This window comes from Talpa europaea (genome assembly GCF_964194135.1).
Source record: "Talpa europaea genome assembly, chromosome: 4".
In the NCBI taxonomy this organism is placed as follows: Eukaryota; Metazoa; Chordata; class Mammalia; order Eulipotyphla; family Talpidae; genus Talpa; species Talpa europaea.
Genome location: NC_140070.1, coordinates 5,812,047 through 5,838,611, shown reverse-complemented (window position 1 = coordinate 5,838,611; position 26,565 = coordinate 5,812,047). Strand labels below are relative to the sequence as shown.

At 39.8% G+C, this 26,565-nt stretch overlaps 1 protein-coding gene across 8 annotated transcripts in view; it reads left to right on the top strand.

The window, feature by feature from the left end:
• The window catches only part of TENM3 (teneurin transmembrane protein 3), a gene marked incomplete at both ends in the record, with an annotated part of 409,334 nt that overhangs the window by 232,068 nt on the left and 150,701 nt on the right, over nt 1-26,565 (top strand). For all 8 annotated transcript variants that reach the window (XM_084232543.1, XM_084232542.1, XM_084232541.1 and 5 more), the window contains one exon: nt 5,725-5,962. In XM_084232543.1, the coding sequence (XP_084088669.1) occupies nt 5,725-5,962 (238 nt within the window). The remainder of the gene's footprint in view (nt 1-5,724; nt 5,963-26,565) is intronic.

Genomic DNA, 26,565 nt, shown 5'->3' with positions numbered 1-26,565 from the left:
TTCCCTGATCACACGCAGTTGATCATGTGTTCTTATTCCTGGCGATGATGGTGTGAGTTGCTGACGAGGCTCTTCAATTCCTTCGTTTTTTCTCATAATGCTGTGCCCTGGGGGGACTGTTCCTTCCCCTCCATGAATAAGTCACATTTAGCACTCACCATGTGTCAGGCACAGTATCTTTTAGAGCCTTTAACTAAGCACTATAAAATAAATGAAGCTCAAAGGGATACGTACCTTATTCCAGAAAGTAGCCCATTGAAAATTGAGCATCCCATGAAAAACAAATGATCCATATTTGTTTTCACTCGTTGCCATGGAACCTTTCGCCTTGCAGACTCCTAGGGCAGAGCTGTTTTCCAGAAAAACTTGCCGAAGTTCCGGCTCCATGCAGAGCTCAGTTAGTATGTCTTATAATATCTGCTTGCATTGGCATTTTATTTTTTTATAAAGATTTATTTACTTATACAAGAACCAGGGTACAGGCCAGATGCGCGGGAGGGTGAGAGGATTCACCAGAGACAGAGGGGGGAACGAACAGGCAGACTGAAGAAATACAATGCTGAGGGGAGCAGTGGGCTAGACAGGAGAGGTCTGCTTTGCCATGTGGGATTCTCGCCCGCTGGCCGGGATCGAACCCGCGCTGCAGAGGCTGCGGGCAGCTTCACAGCGCAGCGCTTAAGCCACTGCGCCACCAGGGAGGCCCCGCACTAGCATTTTATAAGTTGCTTAAACTGGAATCCATCCCACTACCAAATCGCGACTGTGGTTTCTAAGCACTTTTCATGGTTTAATGTTGGGCCGACCTGGTTCGGGCTGTGCCAGGAGCCAAGTCCCCACTTTGCCAGGTGTGATGTGACCACGTTAAGTGCACTGTCCTAAAGTTGAATTCTTTGATGGTCAAGGCTTGAGTAAAGTGACTAAAGCCTTTCCTAACTGATATTTTATTGAGAATATAATGTGTGTTTTAAGCCCTAGAAACTTTCACCACGTGGATCACCTCCCTGGCCAGGGATTGATCTCAGGCTGCAGTGGCTGTGGACAGCCTAATAGGTTGCGTCTTAACCCCTTGAGCCACCAGGGAGGCCCTACTTTAATTTTAAAAAATGATACAATTTGAAAGATTCAAATATTATTTTTTAAAACACCTGCTATAATTTTTCTTCAGTTTACCAGATTAAAACAGGAAACTCTCAAGCTGTCATCAAAGTTATGAGCTGGAGGAACTGGGCATAATAAACACAGTGCCAAGAATGATATTTTGCAAAAACAATCTACACCTTTTCCAAAATATGTACTTGAGAGCATTTCTAACTGTAAGCTTTCAAATATAAGGAGAACATACTGTTTGATGAGCTGTAATTATGTATTACATAATGCTTCCTACCCTGTATGTTTATATTTTGTATATTCCTGTTTATAATTTGTATAATTTAGATAATCTTTCCATTATTTACAAACCTTAAAAAGTAGATTTGAAATATCAAAACATTTGCAATGAGTCTAAAAACTATTCCTGAAAACCAGTCGGTTGGGGTGTGGGGCGGGTGACCCATAGCACCTTTCCTGGCTGCCAGGACCCCCAGGTGCTAGTCCCAGAGAAGAACTTTTTTTAGGAGCCTTGGAAGGAGTTCCTGCCTTTCAGGATCTAAGAATTTAGCTGGGGAAATAAGACAGGCTTGCAAATTGCCTTTCTCTTTTTCTTTTTTAAGATTTATTTATTTATACAAGAGCCGGGGTACAGGCCAGATGCGCAGGAGGGTGAGAGGACTCACCAGAAACAGAGTGGGGAACAGAACAGGCAGACTGACTGAAATACACTGCTGAGGGGAGCAGCGGTCCAGACAGGAGAGGTCTGCCATGCCATATGGGATTCTTCCTGGCCGGCCAGGAATCAAACCCGTGCTGCAGAGGCTGCGGACAGCTTCAGAGCGCTGCGCTCAACCTGCGCCACCGGGGAGGCTCAATTGCCTTTCAATTAAAGTCAACATGGGCAGGCTCTGCTTTTTACCATGTCAACTGTCTGTTTTCTTCACACATAGTGCTTCTTTCAACAAATTTTTGTGGGTATCTATTCTGGTGTGATCCTTTGGGGCTCAGAGGTGAATCGGCTGGGATTGTGGCCCAGCGAGAATCTCCCAGGGGACAAGAAAGCTGCACAATTTGATGTGGAGCAGAGGTGGGGGTACAAGAGTCACAGAAAGGGAACAGATAAAACACAAAGACACAACTACTTTCCCACAGAAGAGAATGGAAGGGGTGGCATCTTCTTTAGAGCTAAGGAATAGACTTCAATATAGAAGATGGAGAGCAATGTCTTTCCAAGCAGAACCAACTAGAACAAAGATGTATGAAAAGAGAATTCCTGGAGGAAATGATTGCAAAAATATTTTGGGGTTTATCACAGTGTAAATGTAGCACATATGACAGCCCCCTTTTGAGCGCTTAGAGGCACTGGGAAGTCATTTGGAGTTTTCCAGGAGTCCACTGGCACGTTCCAGAGTTAGGTTTCAGGACCATTAAACTCTGTAAGGTCTCTGTTTCCCTATTGCTCAGTCATGATGTCCACGAGCCTCTCTGCACTCTGTGCTGAGCCTGTGTCAGTGAGTTAGCATCAAGCCCAAGGCCACGTGGCTGTCTGTCCACAAGTATTAGCTCCTTAGGTGCTGGTCTCCAAGCCTTTCCAAGTATCCGTTTAATTCTCCGTTTTCTGGTTCTTTGTGTTCATTTTGAATCTCAGTCATCAACCTTTTCCTGGAAAGTTAATTGTTCTCCTTAAAAGGACTTAAAGAGAAATATCTCTCAGTACCAATCTTAGGAACGCTTTCTAAGCCAACTTTTTGAATCTTGAGACTGTGTTTAGCTTATCTTTCCTACTTTCATTTCTTGTTTGATTCTATCTTCCTTTCTGGCTATGTTTATTTTTTATTCTGTCTTGTTATCCTTTCTATACTTGTTCTACCTTGAATATGTTGGCATAGATACAACATACTCCAGATACTTCTAACACCCTGTAAGTCTGACTATCTAGAGCTAGCATTGGCCCTCCCAACTAAATCCTCAGATATTGTTCCTGTCAGTGCTGAGGCAGAATTTCAATTTCTGGCAACCATCTCATCTCACACAAATTCTGCACTTTTTTATATTGAACCTAACTTGCATTATCCAGATTTGTTTTATTTTTAAGGCTTCTGGTGGTGTAGTCAAGCTGAACTCACCTGGATAGAGCTACCAGAAAGAGTTTGGGTCTCTGCATGATGCCTTGTTCATTTTAAGTTCTCAATAAGTGCTAGATTAACGAATGCACCTACAGAAAGCCACTGCAGCACTGATCACTGTAGAAACTTTAAATGGAAGTTTTTGTCCACTAATTAGGTTTTGATTTGTTCTAAGGATAGGAATCCTCAATGCAACATATTCTAATAGGTGATAGCAGATCTTAAAACCCGTTCAGTTTTCAGTGATAACCTCAATGTCCACAGTGATTTCCCCTGTTACTGACTTAGCATTCGCCTGGAACATAGAGGCTTGACAAATGTTTGTAAGATCAATGACTAAGTACATGGGTAAACGAATAAATGAATGCATTTCACTGAATTATTGGATGGCAATGACAGCTAACTGGGGCATATGATTTCCCACATTCCAGATGAAAAAACTGAGTCTCATTGTCATAATGTCTGAGTTAGGAATTTAATTTGATATTCCCATTTCTACTGCTGTTTTCCCCTACACAGTAAATTTCTAATATATAAGTTATTCTACATAACATGTGCAGTGTAACAACATTCTTTCATGGTGTCATGCTTAAAAACATAGGGTTACTGACCTAGCCTCTTTTTCTTTTTAGATGCAGTCGTAGTACTTCTCCCTTGGAAATGTTTCTCTTTTTTCTCTTTGTTTCCATTGCATTGACACCAATCTGGTCGAGGTCCTCTCACTGCAGCTATCAACCTACCACAGACTATTGAAATCTTCTTTAATGACATCTATGGAGATTATAATCATATACCCTGGTGCTGGGGAAAACAAAGCCAGATAATAATATGAGACCTGAATGATAAATCTTTCACAAATTTTTTTAACTGTTTATTGTTAACACCAAATTCTCTATGATGTTTTGAGCCTGCCATTCTCTCCAGCATTAATTTCAATTTAACTGAGATTTAGACACTCACTATTTTTCGAGGATGCTGACCAGGACTTTTATTGTTTCTAGACTGGAAAACTTCAAGAATAAAGACTGTGCAAGGAAGCAGCTGTGTTTCCTAACTTTAGGTATTAACTCTGTCCCTCATTTCAAGAGTAAGCAATTATTCATAGTTAAATTATATGACGTGGTTATTAGCAATCAGGAGAAACATGTAGTAATTACTGATATTATATAGCCTGGGTGGAGCTAGTGTAATTATTGTACCCTCTGAAGAAGATTGATGATATATGTTCAAACTATCACATATCATGTATTTATTTCATAAAACAGAATGACATTCTTAGGCTCTGTGATCTGGCTTAACAGTTGCTGCTGGAGCTCACATTATAGATGAAAGATCGTCCTTGTCCTTGTGCGTTTCTGTTCTCTTTTAATAGGTGCATTTCTATTAATAGTATGATTTAATACATCACTTTAAAATTATATTGCCCTTTGAACTGCATTTAGTCAAAAATTGACATCATCTGTGCTTGGAAGCATAATGCGCTTAGCATTAAATTGAGTCATCCGTCTGTTTGCTAAAATGTAATATTTGTGAATTGTAGCATGTTCAAAGCTAGATAATGAGATTGAAAAGTTGGCCTCCAATGGTATATTAATTTGTGAATTTTAACTTACGTCTTAATAACATTAGGGAATTTTTCTGTGATTCTGGCCTAGCTTTGTGTGTGTATCTAGAAGTTGCTGGATCCTTCGTGATGCTGGTTTAGAACGAAATATTGTACCACCAACTCTGGGGCATGCGTCGCCCTGGTCACCTATGACTTACTCCAAAATGTGGTTCTATTGCATACTGTGAAATTGGAAAATCTGTTCTGTGTGTGTTCTAATGGATGTAACGGTCATTAAGTATATGAGTCTTCTGACGTTGTAATCAGATGTGCTTCAGTCTGTTAAATATCCATGAAACAACATCTGCTTCACAGAGTGACCTTCTGCTAAAGAATACTTAGCGTCTATTAGCAGATCATAGAGCAGATCTGCCTTATTTGAAATGCACTAAACTAGAGTAGTCGACTGCTGTTTAGCAACTAGCTTGTAATAATTTATTGCAGTTAAATAAAGCTTAAAAAAACTCCATTAAATAATTATAGGGATTATATGCATTTCGAAAACCTTTGTGTTCTGCTGAAATTACCCATTTAATTTCAGGGTTGGTTTGTTAAAAAAAGCTGAAATCTACAGGCACATTAGAGGAGCTGTCAGAGCCTGTTTTCTGTAGGTGTTAATAAAACCAGATAAAAAAAATCTGAAGCAAATTAAAACCAAAAGCAATTTTACCATCTGTTGTGTATTAATTAGAACTTTGTGTATCAAGGGTAAACTTGCTCTTAGAGAATGTCACCGAATCCCGAGTAATAGAATAATATGCAAATTTATGAGGCTACGGATGTATATGCTGTTTGTAATTCTGATTCTTTTATGTTGATTCACTAAGAAGTTGGTGGTGTGTATAGATAGGTGTGGGCACATACATATAAGTGTGTAATGAGTTTCTTTTTTTCTTTTTTCAGAGCAACCTGCAAACAATCAAGGCCAGTCCGCCCTGCAGCCTCTGCCACCCTCCCATAAGCAGCACTCCGCACAGCATCATCCATCCATCACTTCTCTCAATAGAAACTCCCTGACCAACAGAAGGAGCCAGAGTCCGGCCCCGCCGGCTGCTTTGCCCGCCGAGCTGCAAACCACACCCGAGTCCGTCCAGCTGCAGGACAGCTGGGTCCTTGGCAGTAATGTACCACTGGAAAGCAGGCAAGTCCTTCAGGGAACGCAGCATCCCTGAGATTATCAGGACTATGTATGCATGGAGAAAGCATACACTATAGTAGTTGACAAACCGTGTTGTTTCAATGTCTGCAATTTGATTTTTTTTTAAGATTTATTTATTTTTATACAAGAGCTGGGGTACAGGCCAGAGGCACAGGAGGATGAGAGGATTCACCAGAGACAGAGTTGGGGAGCAGAACAGGTGGATCTACTGAAATACACTGCTGAGGGGAGCAGCAGGTGAGACAGGAGAAGTCTGCTGCGCCATGTGGGTCAGCTCCCTGGTCAGCCAGGAATTGAAACCGAGCTGCAGAGGCTGCCGACAGCTTCACAGCGCTGTGCTCAACCCGCTGCACCACCAGGGAGGTCCTGCGATTGATTTATTTATTTTTTTTTTTTTTTGCATAGATGAACTAGGGTGTAGGCCAAAGGTGCTGGGGGGTGAGGCTGGGGGGCGAGAGGATTCACCAGAGACAGAGTGGGGTGCAGAACAGGCAGATCTACTGAAATACACTGCTGAGGGGAGCAGTGGGGAGACAGGAGAGGTCTGCTGCGCCATGTGGGTCAGCTCCCTGGCCAGGGATCGAATCTGGACATAGCGGTAATAGTGCTGAGACTTAACCCCTAGGCCACCGGGGAGGCCCCAAACATCTACAATTTAAAGATAAACTAGTTCAATCCTTTTTCTCACTAATAAAAACTTGCAGACTTACAATAAATCTGTTTTTTCTTCTCTAAGAACAGTCCCAGGTTATGGGTGATTATTTCATGGTCGGGCCAGCAAACTTTCCCATCCTCAGTCACACGTTTCATAGCTTATAAGACAGGAGAATAAAAGGCTTCAGTGTTGCTTTCCTTGCTATCATTTTTTTCTTATTTGCAAATCATCAGGCATGTGGAGAAAAAGGTGGAGATGTGAGAGGTGATCGTCAGCCCAGCTAGCTTGATTCAGTGAAATATATTTAGCATGTTCTTGCTTCCAGAAGCCCCTCATTTCCTTAAATCTTCGTAGACAGGGCTCCAGTTCGGCCACTACATCATGACATCATAGCGGATCCCCTGGTGTCACCCTCCGGCCCGAGTCTTAATCCCTTGTTAAGGGTGGTTTTGTTTCTTGCTATAGAAGGGAGCTGGGATATCTTCTCTCAAGTTCCTTTTACGCTTTTTCCTAAGACATTAGAAATTCTTTCTTACAATGTGCTAACATCTCCATTGTTGAAATCTCAGTCCTGTGGTTGTTATCACTCCACTCGTCATCTGTACTTACACAAAATAATTTTGCCCGTTGCTATAGGATGGCCGTGGGCTTCTCTCAGTCATGTCTTCCAGACACGTCACCAATTTAATGCTCTTTCTCTGGTGCTTCAGTGAGGTTCTCAGATGACTCCTTGGCCAGCTGGCCCACAGTTGACAATCTGCTCAGGCAAAAGCACAAATCAGTACAAATCATTTTGAGCTAATCCAGTTGGTTATTGCCTTTCTGGTCTCCTATTGGTGACTTTTTAGCAAACTTCCCGTAATAATCCTATTAGTATTTTTGTCTTCCATCCTTTCAGCTTCCCCAGCCTCAGAGAAAAAGAATCATCACTGCATAACAGCCAAAACCTAGAAAACTCCCCACCCCCTAGGAGAATGTCCCCCCAAACGCTATGGCTTATAGAGCCCTTGGCTAGTGTCAGCATTTAAATGAGCTCCTGATGGAGGAAACAGGTCTCATGATGAAAAAGTTGCTATTTTTTGGCACGAAATGCCTGTTCAAAACTAATTCTGGCCAGAGAATGAGCTCTCTGGACCTCCTCACGGTTAGCTGTCAACAATAAAAATCTTCGTCTTTTCTTTTACTCTTGACCTAAGAACAGGGTTTCAGAGAACTCTTATCTTTTTATCTATGGTGTCAGCTAAGAGTTGTTGGGTTTTATTGTTTGTTTTGTATTATTGAACACTCTTCTGGGAGGAATTAGAAAGAGAAAGTGCAGGGAAAGTAGACAAACAGCAAATTTCTCTTTGCTGCAGACAGTCATGTCTACAGATTTCTCTTTTGCTGGAGGTGATTAGCACAGAGCCAAATTCACCCAGTGTAATTAATTAGCACACACTGAACCACTAATCAACACTGATTTACTATTGTCATTTGGAAAATTTTTATTAGGCAAAAAGTAATTTTCCAGTTGAGTCACCAAATTGAATATGGATAATTTCATTGTGGTTGACAAAAATTGTTTTGACAAATATTTATGAAATCTGTCAAGGGAAGTCATCAGAAACGTGTTTAAATTTAGGGATGTCGTCTCGCACAAAACCCTCCAAGCTGGTGGCACTTGGAGGGACGGTAATCGTTGAAGCCATGTCTAATAGTGAAGAGACTGAAAATAATTTTGGAGAAAGCTGAAAGATGTGCTTGTGATTTCTCATACTGCACTACCGAAGTCTACTTGCCAGGCAATCAGGACAGAAAGTAGCTGTTAGGGGAAGACCCGTTATCTGTATATGAAACAACGGTGGATCTCTCCCCGTGTGGACCATGGAGACACGACTCAGGGCGGTGGTGACGGAGGCTTCCTTCCATTTCAGAATGGTTGCTTCCGTTCAGGAATTGCAGCCTATCATCTCATGGTTGTATCTCACTCACGCACATAGAAAAATGAATCACCGTTGCATATCACGCTAAAAAAACGTAATCCCTAGTATTGTTTTATTATGTTCTCATTTCCAATGTTCCCATCTCCTCATTGCTAATCAAGAGAAATGATGTTTCAGCTGCAGCTCCTCAGCGAGCAGCCAGGCAGCCATGTGAAAATCTCACCTGGCACTTGACAGTGCTACTGTGGCTTCTTTAATAGTCTCACTTGGTTGGAACTCTTGAGGTGAAGAACCAGTCTTATTTATCATTGATTTTTCTTTTTTTAGTTAAGGCTCCCTATTGAGTATGATTCTCAGGCTCCGTTTCAGCTATATTAACGACTTTATCCAGACTTGTGTCTGCTTCTGACTAGTCTTTAATCTAGTGGATAGTTTTACCTCTGCCATTCTTCCTATGTAAATTTAGAGTGATTTAACTAACTCTCACTTTTCTGAAAGTGTCATGTAAAGGAGATAAGCTATGAAGTATGAAACCCGGCTATGTGGAGATTAGAATCTCTCATTTACTGCTCTTGGTCGACCCCAGCTTTTTCCTTTTGGCATATATTGGTAATAGTTGCTTACAAATACTTGCTGGGCATGTAATCACCCAGGGAAATCTCAGCTAATGACAGGCTGAAGGTGTATGTTAATTGGTAGGGGAGACAAAAGATTTTCTACCTTCTCTTCTCTGTTTTGTGTAGCTTTCATTTTGATTTACTCAAAAGCATTTTTCAGCAGCGATTTCTTGGTTCCATAAAAATGTTCATTTCCTTTCTCAAATGAATTTAGCAGTCAATATTCTTGCGTACGGCACATTTCTACTCGTCAATGCCATAGCTGTGGTCTATAATCTGTCAGTTTCACATCTGCTAGGGTCCCATCAAGATCCAAGCAAGCAGTTTATAAACACATCCTTACTTCATCATGTCTGATAAACAACAGTCACTGCCTGCGTGTAATATCAGTACCTGTGTAGAATTTCTTTTAAAGTCCTTTCTGTTGAGCTCTCTACTTCTTATACTTGGTGCAATTCACTTTTAGGGCATCTGAGAGCCTGCAGCACATTGTAGGGACAGGAATGGACACAGGGAAGGTTTTCTGATCCAGCAGACCGGGTAAAGGAGGAGTCAGAGTCCTCAGTGGCTTTTGCAGGTTTTTTATTTAGATTTACCAGGCACATGGCAGGCAGGGGTGCTGGGGGGCTGGGAGGCTGGCAGGCCTCCCAGCCCCCAGCAAATCCTCACTCTATCTGGGCTCTCTGGCGTTCTCTCAGCTTCTGCTCATTCTTGGCTTCTGCTTGCGTCCCCCTAACGCCACCCTTATAAACTCAGTCTCTCAGCCCAGGTGTACCCACTTCAGGTGCCCGCCATCAGGCATGCATTCAGGACCCCAGGGTTCCCTCATCTAGCCTAATGGCGGGAGGGCAGAAAAGCCAGATACTTCTACCTTACCCTACACACATCCTTTGTTTATATTAGAGTGAAGTGCTTGGGTGCCTGTTAACAGGTGTGTCCAGAAGGCAGAACTCACCCAGTGCCCAGTAGAGGACCAGCTCTTGCAGGTGTAGCCGAGAACTGTCATCCAGGAACCTTGACCTTCAGCAATTGTGAAGTTAATTGGCTGCTAGTTCCTCATTTATAGATGTAGCAGCTTAGTAGTTACTTATTAGATGTTAACAAAATGGTTCATTTGTAGCATTTAATAAAAGATTTATATCTTGTTTTATGATGAAGCTGACTTTGGCAGGGGTAGCTCATTAGAAGGGTTCCCATAGCTTTTTACCTTGTAGTTCAGTAATGCGTTGCTGATTATTAATGTATGAAATTGCATATTAAATTACCTCTTTATTATTGCATTTTTAATTTAAATATCGAGTTGTCCTGGGTTGCTCTAATGTGAGATCAATTGCTATATCTTTTAAAAACTAAAATGGAACTGAAGTATTTACTCAAGTAAGAAATTCCCTTTTTCCCGCTCTTTCATCTTCACTTTAAATGGACTCAGGGAAAGACAAGGCAGTCCTAAAAGCACCGGCTCCTTGTGGGTCTTCCTATTAGAAGATGAGGCAGCAACTACACACCAAGGCCTTCTAGTACCAGGGGAGACCATTCCCTTGAAAACTTGTACCTCCACTTACATATTGATGACCAACTACCTTTAACAAGGCAGTAAGTAGTGAGGGGCTCCCTAATTAAAGGCACAGCTTAAGTAACATAGCCCTGGGAAGATGACCCACTGACTGAAATTTGCTGACGGATGCCTTATCCTTTTGTTGAAGAATAATTTGGGAAGACCCGAGAGCGCTTGTAGGGAGAATGAATATCACAGAATATGAGAAAAAAAATTGTGCAAGTGAAGAAACTAAGATGACTGAACAGAAACCAAAATTGGACCTGGGCTAGGCTAAGAAATTTTTCACTTATCATTAAGAGTTTCACCTTCTCCGTTCATGAAAAACAAGTGACCCACAAGAAAACAGAACCTTGTTAACTAATGAATAGTAAAAATTAATTGGATTCTAGATCTCTTGAAATATTTCCCCTTTAAGACTTATGGTATTTCTCTATAAGCCTGAAAGGGATATATGTGTGTATTTGTAAGAGTAATGGGGAAAGAGAGATAAATGTACAAGGATTGGCTAGACCGTGTTTATAAAAAGGTTCATTTCAATTTGTGCCTTAAATACTTTTGTCTCAGGGGGAGGATCACTCAGGAGCTGTTGCCATCCCAGCTCAGTCCCTGAGCCCTATGGTGGCCTTATCATTTATCATCAAATGAGGACATTTGGGGAGAAAAAGGAGGATGTAAACAATGACCCAGGAACTACAGGAACATTTTCCCAGGCAGAGAAAGACGCATGTCTACCCTAAATTTTCCCCCCAAGAGTAAAGTTGCTTTCAGTATATTATATAAATATGTATGTGATATAGAAAGTGTATTATCTTACATTAGGGTAAATAAGATAGAAATCACATGATAGAGATGATGGAAAAGCAACCTTTGGTTGAATGCCCGTGTCATTCCTGACTTCCACTTTTCTATCTTTTGCTGTCAACTTGTAGAAAACATTTAATCCTTTCTAAGTCCCTCACCAAAAAAAAAGAAAGAAAGAAAGAAAAAGAAAGCTTCCACAGGCCTCCAAAATAGATAGCTCCTAAAATAATATGTAAAATATTTATTTTTTCACACAATACCAAGGGAAGAAGTTGCACATGTTGAAGTCAGCATATTGAATAAATTTTTGTTCCAGAAGTTCAAGTTTAATTTTTCAACTATAAGATTTAAGGGTAAATTTATATTCACAAAGAATGTAAAACAGAGATAAAATTTGGTCCCGAATTTACTTAAGGAATGAATATCCATGTGACTCTCGCAGCATTACAGTTTGGGTCTCCAAAACCATTACCTTACACTGAAATAGAGACCTCACTCTAAAATAAAGTAGAAGACAGAGATTCCAAAGTAAGCGAAAGCAAAAGCATGATTTTAAAACATGAAATTATTATTAACCCTTTGGAACGCTGCCTCCTCAACTTGGTTATTTCTCAAGCTTCATGCCAGTAATTCAAATGAGGGACTAGACTGTGGACTGATAGTGGCTCTAAACGAAGTTGATTCCCAGGCATCAATATGGATCTGTATTCCCAAGTAACACCTAGTAGGTCTAGTAGAGATCTAGTAGGTCTACTTTGGCATCACAAGAAGAGAGATCCTCTTGGTTTCAATCTTCCCTCTAGCCTTTATACTTTCCATGTGACTATCTATTAATTTTTTTAAATTTGGGGTCAATTTCCAGTGTAATAATAGTACTACTCAAAATAGTATTGTCAATATTCAATTAAATAATGTCAGTTAAGCAGCTGTAACATTATGGGTGCTGCAGAAGTTGTTCTTAAATGTGGCCGAGTAATAACAGCCATTGAATTGGCTAAGACAACCTAATCAGTTACCAATTGAACACATAGGTCTTATCATCAAGTAAACTCTCTTCTCTCCAATGGATAAAAAAAAGTATTTGTCTTCACTGGAATATTTGTATGTCTAATTTATTTTCATGTCTATTTTTATGTGTTGGGTGGTCCAAAACTAAACTATAGTTAATTGTAATACAATAAAATCTATTGGATTTTCACTGTTCCTGTCTTTAAAAGTAGGTGAATTTTTGCAGGTAGGAACCCCAAGTCTGTTCATTTTGTTCTTGAAAAGAAAAAAAAAATCCAAATGATAATGAAAGGCAACTATTCATATCCTTGAAACATTTAATTAACTAAAGTAGTAAATGTTTGGAATGAATCAGAGAAAGTCTTGATAGATGCATTGTCTCCACATCAGTCAGAAGTTAGACCCCAATTTTATTTAAAGTATTTAAAGCTTTAGGTGTCTTTCGAGCATGATGGAGGCACCACATAATGGAGAAGGAGTGTTATTTTGTTTAATTGAGGTGAACTCGTTTCTTTTTAGTAGCAATTAAGACACCAAGAAAGTATGAATTCATCATCTGCCACAGGACTTGAATGTTTTTTAAAGCATAATTCCAGCAAGCTGCAAATACGATGTATTCTTACAGTTTGGTTTGGGACAAGTGGCAGTCTGTGTGAGGTGTTCATATATGATCACCTTAATTTCCCCAGGGAAGTGAGTTCTTAATTACTTCTAACACATCTAGTCACTTCTCTGAACACGACCAGAGCGAACGGTCACCTCTGCATTACTGTGGTCATGGCCAGTACTGGCCACATCATCGTGACCTTAGTCTGAATTTGACCTATTCCTGTCAAGACACTGCTCTTCCTCAGTAGCTGTTTTGTGAATTTTTTCCGATCTTTTTATGTCCAGTCAGATTGTCTGATGAAAATGCTTCAGTCCTTAGCACTTGATGTGTGTGTGTGTGCGTGTGTGTGTGTGTTTAACCTCTACTCAGCATAACGTTACATTTTCTGTGATAGTGACTTTCTCTTTCCTTAGAATTAATTTTTGTCCAATTTTAACGCTCTGTTTTCCCCCACAAAATGTATCCTCTGGTTTCATCACCAGTTAATACATCCCCTGTCACAGATAACTGCTTATCTCTTCCTGCATTTCTTCATTTTTTCCTTGCCAATTTTATGTCTTTCTTTGTTAATTTCAACCTGAGGTGAAGTCTGTTTTCTATTATCCTGTTCTTAGAACCCTTTTTCTTAGCCCGTAAGATTAAATTCTTGGACATGCAATTAACCAACTAAGCCTAATAAATTGTATTGATAACCCCTCTGATTCCGCTCTGACCCCTTGTGATTTTGTAGCATCTCACCTCATATTCTGAACCACTTAAAATACTACTACCAGCAGTCCTCCTGTTCAATTACTTCCTGCACTAATAGAATATCGCTTCATTTTGCTCTTGGCATACTGGAGAAAGGTCTGGCTTGGAAACAGACAGATCTGGGTTAAAATCTCAGTGTGCTACTAGCTATGGAGCTCTGCAGTCATGGACAGATTACACATACATTTGAACTTGACTGTTTCATAAAATAGTTTTGATATTTCACAAAGGCTTAATAGGGATTCATTGAGATGTCATCTGTAAAGTTACTGGCACTTTCTAAAGTTATACATCGAAAAGAAAAATTCTTGATTTAATGTTTCCAAAGTTAAATGACAACTCCCAAGAATTCCATCTTGATTATTTTTTGTGAACAATCTGATAGCTGTTTCAGCCTCAAAGATGTGTATCTTTTGATTGTGAGAATCATCAGTACCTCTTCAATTTAACTGCGGTGACTTCCTAGCGGAGATAAATCATGAAATAAACTTCCAAAGACGAGAACTTGTTTTAGAAAAAAGTAACAGTGATAATATGGGGAGGAAATTATCTGAGATAGTGGTGGGATAGGGACATTTCATCAAATACAGCCTGAATGCATTCATTCAGCAGATATTTATTAGCATATCTTACTGTGCCAGTATGAAAAATTTGTTATAGTTTGTTATAGTGGATCTGGAGTGTTACTGCTTTTCAGAAAGATGGACTATATTCTAGAACAAGTTTTAAAATTGGAATTAGAGATTGTGTAATCACATCTTCTTTTTTAGGACCTATTGAGATTTTTTAATTTTCCTGAGGTCACAAGACTATAGCTAGTGGCTATACTCAAGTAGATTTTGTATCCCAAATTCTAAATTCATTATCTTTCTTCTTGTGGTGGTCTCCAAATATTTTTTTAATTATGTCTGAATGAAAAAGAGGACACTCATATTTGCAAGATTTGCAAGATCCCCAGATTCAACCTACTAAGGACTGAAAATATGTACTATGTACTTAGACCTATGATGGTTGAGTCTGTACTGGAAAAACACAGACTTTTTTTCTTGTCATTATTCCCTAATCAATAACAATATATCTGTTAGCTTGCAGCCTGAGGTACCTGGGGATCAGAGATGCCTCTGTTACATAACAACTATTTATGTAACTTTCACATTGTGCTAGGCATCATAAACAACGTAGAGGTCATTGTAAGTAATCTAGAGATGATTGAAAGAATGTGTAGTTTTATGCAAATACTATACTATTTTATCTATGGAAATTGCACTTCTGAAGATGTTGTATCCACTGAAGTCCTGGGAACCAATCCCACAGGCACCCCAAGGGGTGACTATATTTATTAAATTTTAAATTATACAGAGGTAGCCATGTTATCATACATATATAAAACTAAAACTTGAAAAGAGAAAATGAACTAAACAATATTTTTGAATAAATTTGTTTTGTTCATTTCATAAATCATTAAATGTAAGTGAACTTCCATACATGAACTTCCTTTTGACAAATGAAAATTGTATATAACTGGGTTATACAATGTGATTTTTTTAAGGTGTGCTATATGGTGATTTAACACACACACACACAATGTGAAATAAGACAAAAGAGTTAATTAGCACATCCTCATTTTATGTTACCTTTGGGGTGTGTGTGGATGAGACCACTCACTCTCTTCCCAACTTTCAAGTGTACAATCGGTATTAACTGTAATTGCTATACTTTTAAATCCCCAGAATTAATTCATCTTACAGCTGAAAGGTGTCTCTTTGACCGCCATCTCCCCATTCCCTCACCTCCCAGCCCATGGCAACCTCCATTCAACTCTCTGATTCTAGAAATATAGCTGTTTTCAATTCCACATACAAGTGAGATCATACTGTGAAATTTGTCTAATTCCCTGATATCCAAGCAAACTCATTAAAAGTTGCTGCATTTTTACATTTTAAATAGACAAAACCTGCAAAATATGCCATGTTGCAGACTTTTAAGCAGTTTAAAAAATAGAAAATTATTATAGATGACAATCACAGCTCTTGACAACAAAATTATATATTAATGGGAATATTTCCAAATGTAAGTTTTAAAAATATTCTCTCTGGATTAAGACTTTCTTTAGAAAAACAATGCTATCTTATCCCTTCTTAAATACTGTCTTTACCTTGAAGGACTAGTCCATAATTTTCTCAAATATATACTCGTGATTTCCTACTGCCAGCAACTGCTTGTCATCTCTGAGAAGTTCAGCAAGTCGGACCCTTTTCCTTTTATCTGTTTAACTCATGTTTAAGGTTTATACCTCTTTGGGGTGCTTTGCCATCAGAAAGCTGGCTGAAATTTATGTGCTTACAAAAGGTGTTCAGAATCACTCCACAATTCAAACCAAGGTATGGTGAAGAAAATTCAACACCCACAAGATTCAGAAAGGTGTGGGCCTGACTTTTAACCCCTCTCCTTGGTAGGACTCAGCCTTCTCTCACCCTTCTTAGGAGACACATAGCATTACTAATCTCCCAAGAAGGACCTGGGGGTCAGTTCCACAATCAGCAGTGTGTGAAATATAAAACCTAATAATCCTATTTTTAGGTAACTGATAAATGCAAATAGAAGCTTGCATTGCGCATGAGTTAAGATGCATACCTCCCGTAGAGATCGCCACTACAGTGTGTGGCTGGTTAAGAACATGAGCTTTCATCTCTATTTCGTCATCTTAAAAAAGGGTATTTTATCTCAGACACACACACACACACACACACACACACACAGAGTGAGGATTTTCTAAAGTTTAAATTAGAGAATCTTTTCTTTGTGCTCAATCTTTTCTAGGCGCTCAATAGCTTTATTGAAACTATTTTCCACTCTTTGGTTGTTTTCTATTTCATTTTGTTAAAAGCTTCCTGTCCACATGTCTAAGTGACTGGGAGCCTTCAACATCACTTACAATCCCAAAATTCTTTTGCCTTTCATAAATTTAAATCTACACCTGAAATTCTTCTTTTTATCTGGATCTCACTTCCTTCTTGAATTTATGGAAAGAACTTTGCTGAACAATTTTAGGCCATCAATAATTAAGTGGATTAATAATTAAATAGAGTAAGTCTTGTTCAAATAGCACCTAGGAATTTTTAAGATGTTCTTTTTCATTGCCATTTTAATGTTAAATTAGTATGTAATAGCTGCCGACAATTGTGTAATTGGTACCTTAAAGCATGTAAGAACATGTGTGATAGAGATTGGTGCATTTGATGTCATGGCAAGTCCATTAAAATAACTAAGATGTGAAACAAACACATTAAGCCTTCTTGATATTGGCTAAAAATTCCAGCATATTTAACCGTGTTGTTCAGTTCTTACCATAGGATGGGGTTTCACTACAGAAAATATTTTGCTTCCTAATGTAGACCTATATCTCGTATATAGCTATGGTCATGCCTACATTTTTTTATTTTTAGTTTTTTAGTTTTTACATCATTGTTCATTTTAAAACAATATTTGCTTCCCCCCACCAACACCAGGTGTAGTCCCCATAGAATTCCCTTCACCAATGCACCCGTTTTGTTGTTGTTGTTGTTGTTGAATCAGTCCTTTCCTTACATAAGACTGAAAGGTAAATGTGAAAAATAGCAAAGAATTTCCTAAGATTTATTTCCTACAAATCACCTTAACACCGTAGTATCTTTGCCTCTTCATTTTCAGAGATCAATTAACACATAATGCTGTGCTTACCATGACCATGTTTGCAAAGTCAGAATAATTACAAATTGATACAGTCAGTTGCTCAAATTATAATTATTAATACATTCAGAGTGCACCTTTTTTGTGAAATATTAACAGCAGTTTTTGTCTCAAACCACCTTTTGTACAGCCACTAATACCTATTAATTCAGGTAGCAGCAGTGAAATGTATCTTGTTTATAAGCTTTTCATTTAAGACATTTTTCTTGCTGGGATCACCTCCTGGTGTGAAAGTTGTCCAAAGATAATAGCACATCAATTCAAAAGCGTAATAGATTTGAGCCCACAACATGCTATCAGCATGAAGAAGTAGTTTATCAGTCTCACTAACTCACTGTGTCACAGCCAGATCATTACATATTTGCTCTTTTGTTTGCACGTCAAAATATGTAATTTACACTCAAATGTTGATTACTCACTTGGGGGATGTTTAATTGTCTCAAAATATTTTTCTTTAAAATTCATACCATAATTAATTTTAAGGTACTAAAAGAAGTCAGCATTTTAATTAGTAGGTGTCGAAGATATTTTCCTTTTATAATTTGGGCATGCGTAGTATGTTAGTTTCTATAAAACACTGACAGATATATAGTAATCATATCTCTGTATTAGAAACAAGATAATTAATTCATTTGAACAAGTCCTGGCAATGCTTATGAAATTTGCACACGTGTGCACACCCATGCACACACACACACACACCCCTCCTCTAGACTCATCCGATTTAGAATTAGAGATTTTAAATTATCAAAATGAAAAGAAAAATTACTGACGTGTTTACTTGCATTTTACTAGAGGCCATTTTTACTATTTCTTAACTGTTTCGCCTTTTCATCAATCCTTGAGAAAAGCTGTTTCAGATTGAAAAGTCCTATTTGCTAAGTTTTCTTCTTAGTTACAGCTTTTGTCAGGAACTGCTGTTACCAGAGTGGTTATTGAAGATGGTAATTAAAAACTAGTCCTCCAAATGCTTTTTTGCTTCCCCCACTCCAGTTAAGTAGGTTCTCCTATTCCTACCCTTGAAAACATGTTTTAAAATAATATCTAAAGGATGAAAGAAAAATCTTTCCCTTTAGCTGTAATAATGAGCATTCAGTGTGTGATATTTTTTCCCAATTATGCTGGAATTCTGCTCCCTCTGAAGCTCCATAAGAATTTCTCTTCATCGCGTTGTTTTGTAGATCAGAAGCTAGCCCTGCGCCAACCTTTCAGGCCAGGACCGTCCCTCCACATGGCCAGAACATCACCTTGATTGCCACTACTTTGTCCTCAGCTTCAAAGGAGGAGAAAAGTTAGGGAGAAGCATGCTGTGCAGGAAAATATTTTTATTTCCTTTCCTTCTCAAAATAGCAGAGGTGAAAAGGGGTAAGGGTGTTGCATGTCTGTGTGTGTGTGTGTGCATGCGTGTATATTGCTCTTAAAATATTTAGAGTTGAATCTTCCAAAAGTCTCTGCTAATGAACAAAGAGAATGATTAAAAGGATCTCTTTCCTTCCGGTATAGACTTGAATGCAGGTGATAAATTGAAGCAAAGTTTTTAGAGGGAAAAGAAATCTATAACAACTATTCCAGCCAGAAAAGTTAAGCGTAGAGAAATAGCATTGTCTGTACCAAGAACGTCGTTAAACCTTTTGGGAAGTTGTAAGTACCCAAGGTGATTTCTCAGCTAGACTTCTCACAAATCCATGTATTAATAAGTTCAGTGAGAAAAGGAAGGCGAACCCCATCAAAGACGATAGTTTGGGAATAATATGGTAGGTTGGTTAATGCTTTAGAATAAGCATGGAAATATCTCTGACAAACAGAGAAGAACCCAAAAGTCACGTAGCTGCATGATTAGGAAGGTTGGGGAACAGATTTCTTAACAAATAGGTGAAACTGAAAGGGAAGAACAATGAAGAAGGATGTTGCAGTGAACATATAGAAGTGAGGTGACAGACAATACAATGAAAAACGTGGGTCATTTTGATCTTCAGCTTACAAAGATGGAGCCTTTGTTTTCTAAATTCAATTTTTTTATTTTTTATTTTTTTAAAGATTTATTTATTTATTTATACAAGCACTGGGTACAGTCAGAAGCGCGGGAGGGTGAGAGAATTCACCAGAGCCAGAGCGGGGAGCAGAGCAGGCAGAAGGACCGAAGGACACTGCTGAGGGGAGCAGCGGGCGGCAGGAGAGGTCTGCGCGCCATGCGGGACCCTCCTCCGGTGACCGGGGAGCAGCCGGGATCAAACCAGCGCTGCAGAGGCTACTTGCAGCTTTGCAACCCAGCGCTCAACAGCTGCGCCACCGGAGAGGCCCTAAATTCCATTTTTTTTAATTGACTACTCGAAGTGACCTCTTAGCAGTGATTCATTCGGCAGGAATTTTTTAAATTTTAATTTGTTATAATCGAAATGACATCACACGATAATACACAAGCCTCAGGTGTGTATCCTGGAGAATCAGCATATGCACGTGCTCCGTTAAGTCACCGCTCAAAGTTCAGACCCATCCTGTACCATCTTTTGAATCTTTTGAATTGATTTTCTGATGTGTTACTCAATCTCAGTGGGAGTTTTGACATGAAACTGGAGCTAAGAAGGCGCTATGCTGAGACCTGCATCACTGTCTGGGCTCTCAAGGTGTGGTCCCCGGACCAGCAACCTCGGCTGCTGGGGTTCCATCTCAAGCCTTCTGCTTTAGCAAGCACTCCAGAAGATTCTGATGCCATCTAAAGTTTGAGAACCACCACCTGAATGTATGAGATAATCTCCAAATACCCTTTCGCCCCTACCCATGAATTCGATTACTCAGGTTCACAAGACCCTACCAAAACCTGTGATTCCATCCTCAAGCTGGTTGAATTATTATGAAGAGGAAGTTAGGTGAGTGTGCAGTGACTTTTGCAGCCTGATATGGACGCTAGCTTGGGTGGGCTTTCCCCTGAAAATTCACAGCAGCTTCTGTTATCTCTGTTATCTCTGAATCTTCGGCGATTCTGAACACCAGTATCCTTTGATGGGGACTGATGGGGATTTTTTCCCAACTAGCTGTTTAACTATTAGCTATTATCCAGCTTGGTATTTAAGCTCTGTAAGTAATTGCACTAGATGAATCTGAGTACTATGGGGAATCAGTTGGTAAAAGGGAAGGAAGACAGACAGGCATCAAGCTCAAATAAGAGCAGGTAATGTTCTACATGGACTTGCTTTCTGTAGTTTTCTATTTAAGTGTCTGCCAGAAATTTCATCTTTCCTGGCATCATTATCCAAAGCACGTCATTTAACTAAACTGCTGTTCCAGTCTTTTCATCAGTTCTGAACACATTTCTAAATACACCTTTCGTGGATAATCCAGTGGGTTTTTGTAATTTAAAGTTGAAAATTTGATAGTAAAAATTTTAAAGACTGTGATAATGAAGCACAGGTTGTAAGTTTTCCAAATGCTTGGATAATAGTTAATATACCAGTCAGATATATCATTTCTTTCAAATATATACTGACAAATTAATATTTGGAGCCATTTTTAAGTCCTGTAGAATTTAATAAATATATTCTCAATTATAAGCTGCACATAATTAAATGAATAACATTGGGCAATAGGGAAGGAAAATAATGCACATAATTTTAATTGTTGACAGTTTTTTAAAAAGTGTTGTATCTTATGATGAATTTTAGGCAAACTGTCCATTGTTTGGGCATCATGGAGTAACTAAAACTACTTTGAACTTGGTAGTTATTTTAGCCTTCATATATTTCTAGGTAAATTTAATCCACACGTGTGGGATTCATTTGCTTTAGATCTGAAAATGTCATTTTGGAGGAGTTGTTTGATGTTGAGGAAATCTTGTGAGACCTTTAATAAGCCTCTTAAATCCAGAAAGTTATATTTTGCCTGAAGGAAAAAGAACCAATACCTTAAAATTTCCTTAGCTCTTAAGTTCAGGACTTTGGATTCTGAACAGGTTCCAAATTTGGCCAAATAATAGCCAATCTTTCTCCCCATTGGTGTGTCGCCTTTGAAATCAGAGCATCTAATTTGAAAGAAACAATCTATATTCTCAGTAAAATTTTTATTGATTTGCCTAGAAATATGAGTAGAATTCAGAGCCTCAAGACATTGTATTAACAGTTCACATGTAGTCTGATGTAAATTACTCTCTTTGTTCCACAAAGAATATAAGAACTGGAAGAAAGAACCAACATTTCATGTGCAGTATTGTCTTTCTCCCCGTAAGGTATAATAGGAAATATACAATAGAAATATTTTTTTCCAAGTGTCTGTATGTCACGAATAAAGTTTCCAGCTGTGCCTTAGAGACAGAAAATGAACACCATTATGCTCATTTTTCCCCAATCATTTGCTTTGTTTGCCCATCTCTGAAAAGGTTGGACACTATAAAACATTGAAGGGGAAAAAAACTCCCTTCTGTAAAGATAACCAATTATGAAGTTAGTCTAATTAAAATTTCATTCAGTGGTTGCACAGTTTCTGCTTGACCTTTATTTTCTACTCCAGTGTCCCATTGATGAAATGACTCAAAACCACTTTGATTGATGCTAGAACGTATTTTCCAGAATGCTTTTGATTTTAGTCCTTATAAGTGTAACTTATCAATGCATCTTCTTGATATTAGAGGAATAATATGATGATATTAAGCTCCTGGACAAAAGGTTGGCATTAACCTATTTGTTTCCTGGGGGCTTTTGTAAGCTTACAATTTAGTTATATAATTTATTTACTTTTGAACATGATGATAGGATCTTTTTGATCTATCGATATAGTGATATTATGTTTAGTATCACACAGAAAGTCACACTTAAGTTTACCCCAAAAATGATGACTTTGCCACTAGGTGACGAGAGCAAGTTTTGTGCTTATTACTTTGATAAACAAAATCAATCAAAAGTGAAGAATTACTGAGGGCCAAAACATACTTTCTAGGAGATGAAGCGAAGAGACAAAACACACGATAAGAAGCACTTACAAGTAACCCGAGGTAAGAGGAGGTGGAAATGGTGACACAAATACTCAGTATTTAAGACCTGACTTTTCACTTGAGCATAAAGAAAAGTGGCAAGGGAAGTGTGCTTTCTCCTCCGCTCTGCTCTGCCAAATATATTAAAAAGATAAAGTTAAGGCACAAGAACTCAGAAGAACCTATCCATTCCCACCAAAAAAAGGAAGAAAAAGAAAAAACGTGCATAAAGGAGAGAGAACACAAGAAGCTCCGCCAGGTTGAGTCCCAGGTGGGCGAGCGGGCAGCTGGGATGGGCGAGTGCTTGAAATTGCCTCGAAGTCCACCAGTTAGAGACGAAAGCAGAGTCACTAGCAGTGACCAAAAGGCAGGAATGGGGACAGCAGAAAGATGAGGCGACTGGGTCTTTGTCCCTACTAATTTTAAATTTGTGACATGACCCCTAGAGAAGGGACATCACAGGCTCGGTGAGAAATACCAGCTAGAACAGAAGGTGGAAGCTGCAATGAAAAGGTTGGTGTGAAGGCAGATCAACAAAGAAATAGACCTTTCAACGTGAAGAGAAAAGAGCCGCCATTAATTGGACTTCATCTGGCCTAATCCTTCCCACTTAGGGTTTCGTGGCTCCGTGGCATCGCAGTTAATGATGCTGCGCAGCTCGGCGGTCCCCGTCTTGTTGTTCAATAGAATCCCCCTCAAGATGCCCGAGCCACAAAGCCACTGTTAGTGCTCCGTGACCTTCCGCACCAGCTGTCTTTGGGGCTTTGAAATTGATTTTCCTCATCTCAGTCTCTCATAGTCTCTCTTCAAGTGCGCCTCCAGTTCATCACCAGCGTGGAATCGGGGGCGCAAATAGCCGAGGAACTGGAGGCAGGTGTCACGCAGGGCGCATTAGACACATCAGAACCCAGCAGCCTGCTCGGTGCGCGCGGCGCTGACAGACGCTGCGGTGGCTGCTGCTTTATTGCTGAATACAACGGGGAATATTCTCCCAGGATCACATTTTTTTCATTCCCAAATATGGTCCTGAGAAGTAAAGACAATTTCTGCCTTTCTTCTCTCAACCGCATGTGGATGCCAGGTCAAAAGCAGGTGTTTTTGATAGTCATATTTTTTTAAGATTTATTTATTTATGCATATAAGAGCTGGGGTACAGGCTAGAGATGTGGGGAGTGAGAGGATTCACCAGAGACAGAGTGGGGAGCAGAACAGGCAGATTGACCGAAGTACACTGCTGAGGGGAGTAGCGGGTGAGTCAGGAGAGGTCTGCTGGCCATGTGGGTCAGCTCCCTGACTGGGGATTGAACTCGTGCTGCAGAGACTGCAGATTGCTTCATAGTGCTGTGCTTAACCCCTTGTGCCACAAGGGAGGCCCTTGTAGTAATTTATGCTGAAATTTGGAGACTGGAGCATATTCCCAAGGATGTGGCCAGGGTGGGGCCAGCGAGCCAGGACACACAGGTAGAGGTGCTGCAGGGAGAATTCAGGGATAAGTTATTTTCTCACTGAAACTCACTGAGTACTTTTTATGGGAGTGGATGTTCAGATTCGTTTATATTTGTTCGTTAAGTATCTGCAGAGTTCTAGACACAAACAGCATCGTGTGGAACCCCGAAACAGCTTAGAAGCTGCAGAGTTAGAGATGACTTGGTGAGTCACAGTCCACACTTGTCAGGTCTGAATGGGTTTTTTTTTATTATTATTATTTAATTCTTTGCATAAAAGAACTGGAGAGTAGGCCAGAAATGCAGGAAGTGAGAGGATTCAGAGAGTATGGGGAGCAGGACAGGCGGATCTGCTGAAATACACTGCTGAGGGGAGCAGCGGGTGAGGCAGGAGAGGTCTGCTGTGCCCTGTGGGTCAGCTCCCCAGCCAGGGATCAAACTCAGGCCATAGCAGTGGTAGTGCTGAGACTTAACTCCTAGGCCACAGGGGAGGCGCCAGGACTGAATGTTTTACATGCCACTGTGCAAAGGACATTGTTGCCTTTGGAAAGAAGGGACCCCTGTCTGAGCATAAATATGGACAGATTCCTACCGACTCTGAAACCAGACATTCTCCTCTATAGAAAATATGTTGACATAGACCTACTATTCTGCTTAATGTCTAAGGTTTTTACAGCTGTATTTTCATATCTCTGTTTTGAGGCCTAATTTTACCTAAAGGAAAAATTGTGGCCCTCAGACAAATGACACCGTTTGGTTATGAATGGTGTCGAAATACATCTACTTAAATAATCTTTATAAAAAGTGTTTCTGTGCCTCCACACCAGCAGAACTTACTCAAGACCCCTTATATTTTATATATAATGCACTGGTGACATGGCTTCTTTTTCAGTGTTTCAAAGGGTTTCTGTTTGAATATCTGTCTACAGAGCACTGGCGATGCCCTCTGGACAGGCGTGGACATATAGACAGAAGACAGGGAAATAGATTTCTGAGATTTAAAGGCAATATCTTAAACACAATTAAATTCTATTGTGTCTTGCAATGGCAAACATAAGTTATGTATTAAGTAGGTTAAAAACTTGTTCAAGATAAAGAGGGTTTCAGCTCCACTCAGTGAGGACTAGTGTATTTTTGAGTATCACATCGCTGTTTTCAGCAGTATCTCAAAGTGGCATTTTACTCTAAGAAAAGTAAGAATTTCAAAGCAGTTCAAGCCTAGTTCTTGAAAGACGTTTTTGCCAGGATCACCAAAGCAGATGGACCTCATGTGTCGAGCTGAGATTTGGGAAATTGAAGCAGAGCTATCCAACTCGAGGATGGCACGTGGCTGTGTCTAGCTCCCTGTTCTGTGTCTCGCACATGGTAGAGATGGGCTTTTAATATTGAGGCTGGGATGATAATTTGTAGAGTCCCACGGGCTGAGGTTCAGATCCCATTGAAAATGGGATTGAAAAATGCCCCAGACCACATTAAACTATCCCCCATTTTCAAGGGATGCTTTCCAGCGGGCCCCTAGAATTTCTAACTTTTATTTTTGTCTTACTGTTTGATTTATTAGCTCTGGATCCTCAGCCAAGGAACATAATTTATCTGACACCCCCTTTCTTCATCAGCACAAGGGCCACCAACATTTATTTTACAGTATTTATTGAGCAACTACTATGTGCTCAGTTCTTTACCAAGACCTTTCTAAATCCTGAAAACACAGAGGTAAGTAGGTCTTCGGAGAGTTTACATTCAACTGGGAGAAGACAAGCAATAGATTTGCTTATTCTTCAATTAACTACCTTGCTTTTTAAATATTGCTATTGTTTTCTTTCTTTTAATTTATTTAATTTATACAAGCACTGGGTACAGTCAGAAGCATGGGAGTGTGAGAGAATTCACCACAGCCAGAGCAGAACAGGCAGACTGATGAAATACACTGCTGAGGGAAGCAGCAGGCGGCAGGAGAGGTCTGCGCGCCATGTGGGACCCTCGCTGGCAGCGGGGATCGAACAGGCGCTGCAGAGGCTGCAGGCAGCTTCGCAGCCCAGTGCTCAACCTCTGCACCACCAGGGGAGGCCCCATTATTTTATTTGAAGGCTTAATCCTGCAAATTTTACTCAGAATTTGAGTTGCACCCCCTCATACTTTACCCCCTTAAGTGATACTGAGCCCAGTGGGGCATTTGGTGTTTGATACTGCATTTTCATGCTGTCTGTTCTATGGCTATTAATTGACCTGTCATTGCAGACACAGCCTTCCCTATCTATGTGGCCTCTTCAGGCCCAACCACACACTCACCATTTCTATGTTCCTCTTGAAGCTATAGAAGAAATTCTACTTCTTGCAAAGCCTGCTGAGACTCAGCACCTCAGGTGGCCTCTCTATACCTGCTTCTCCCACACACTCAAAGCATCACCTTTCTCTTGGTGATCCTGTTACCTTTGCAGGTCTCTCTCTGAGTCTTAAGGCATAGGCTCCCCCTCTCCCAGGTCGCCCACCCTGATACACTGTGCCTCTTCTCCAGGGCGCAACCAGTGAC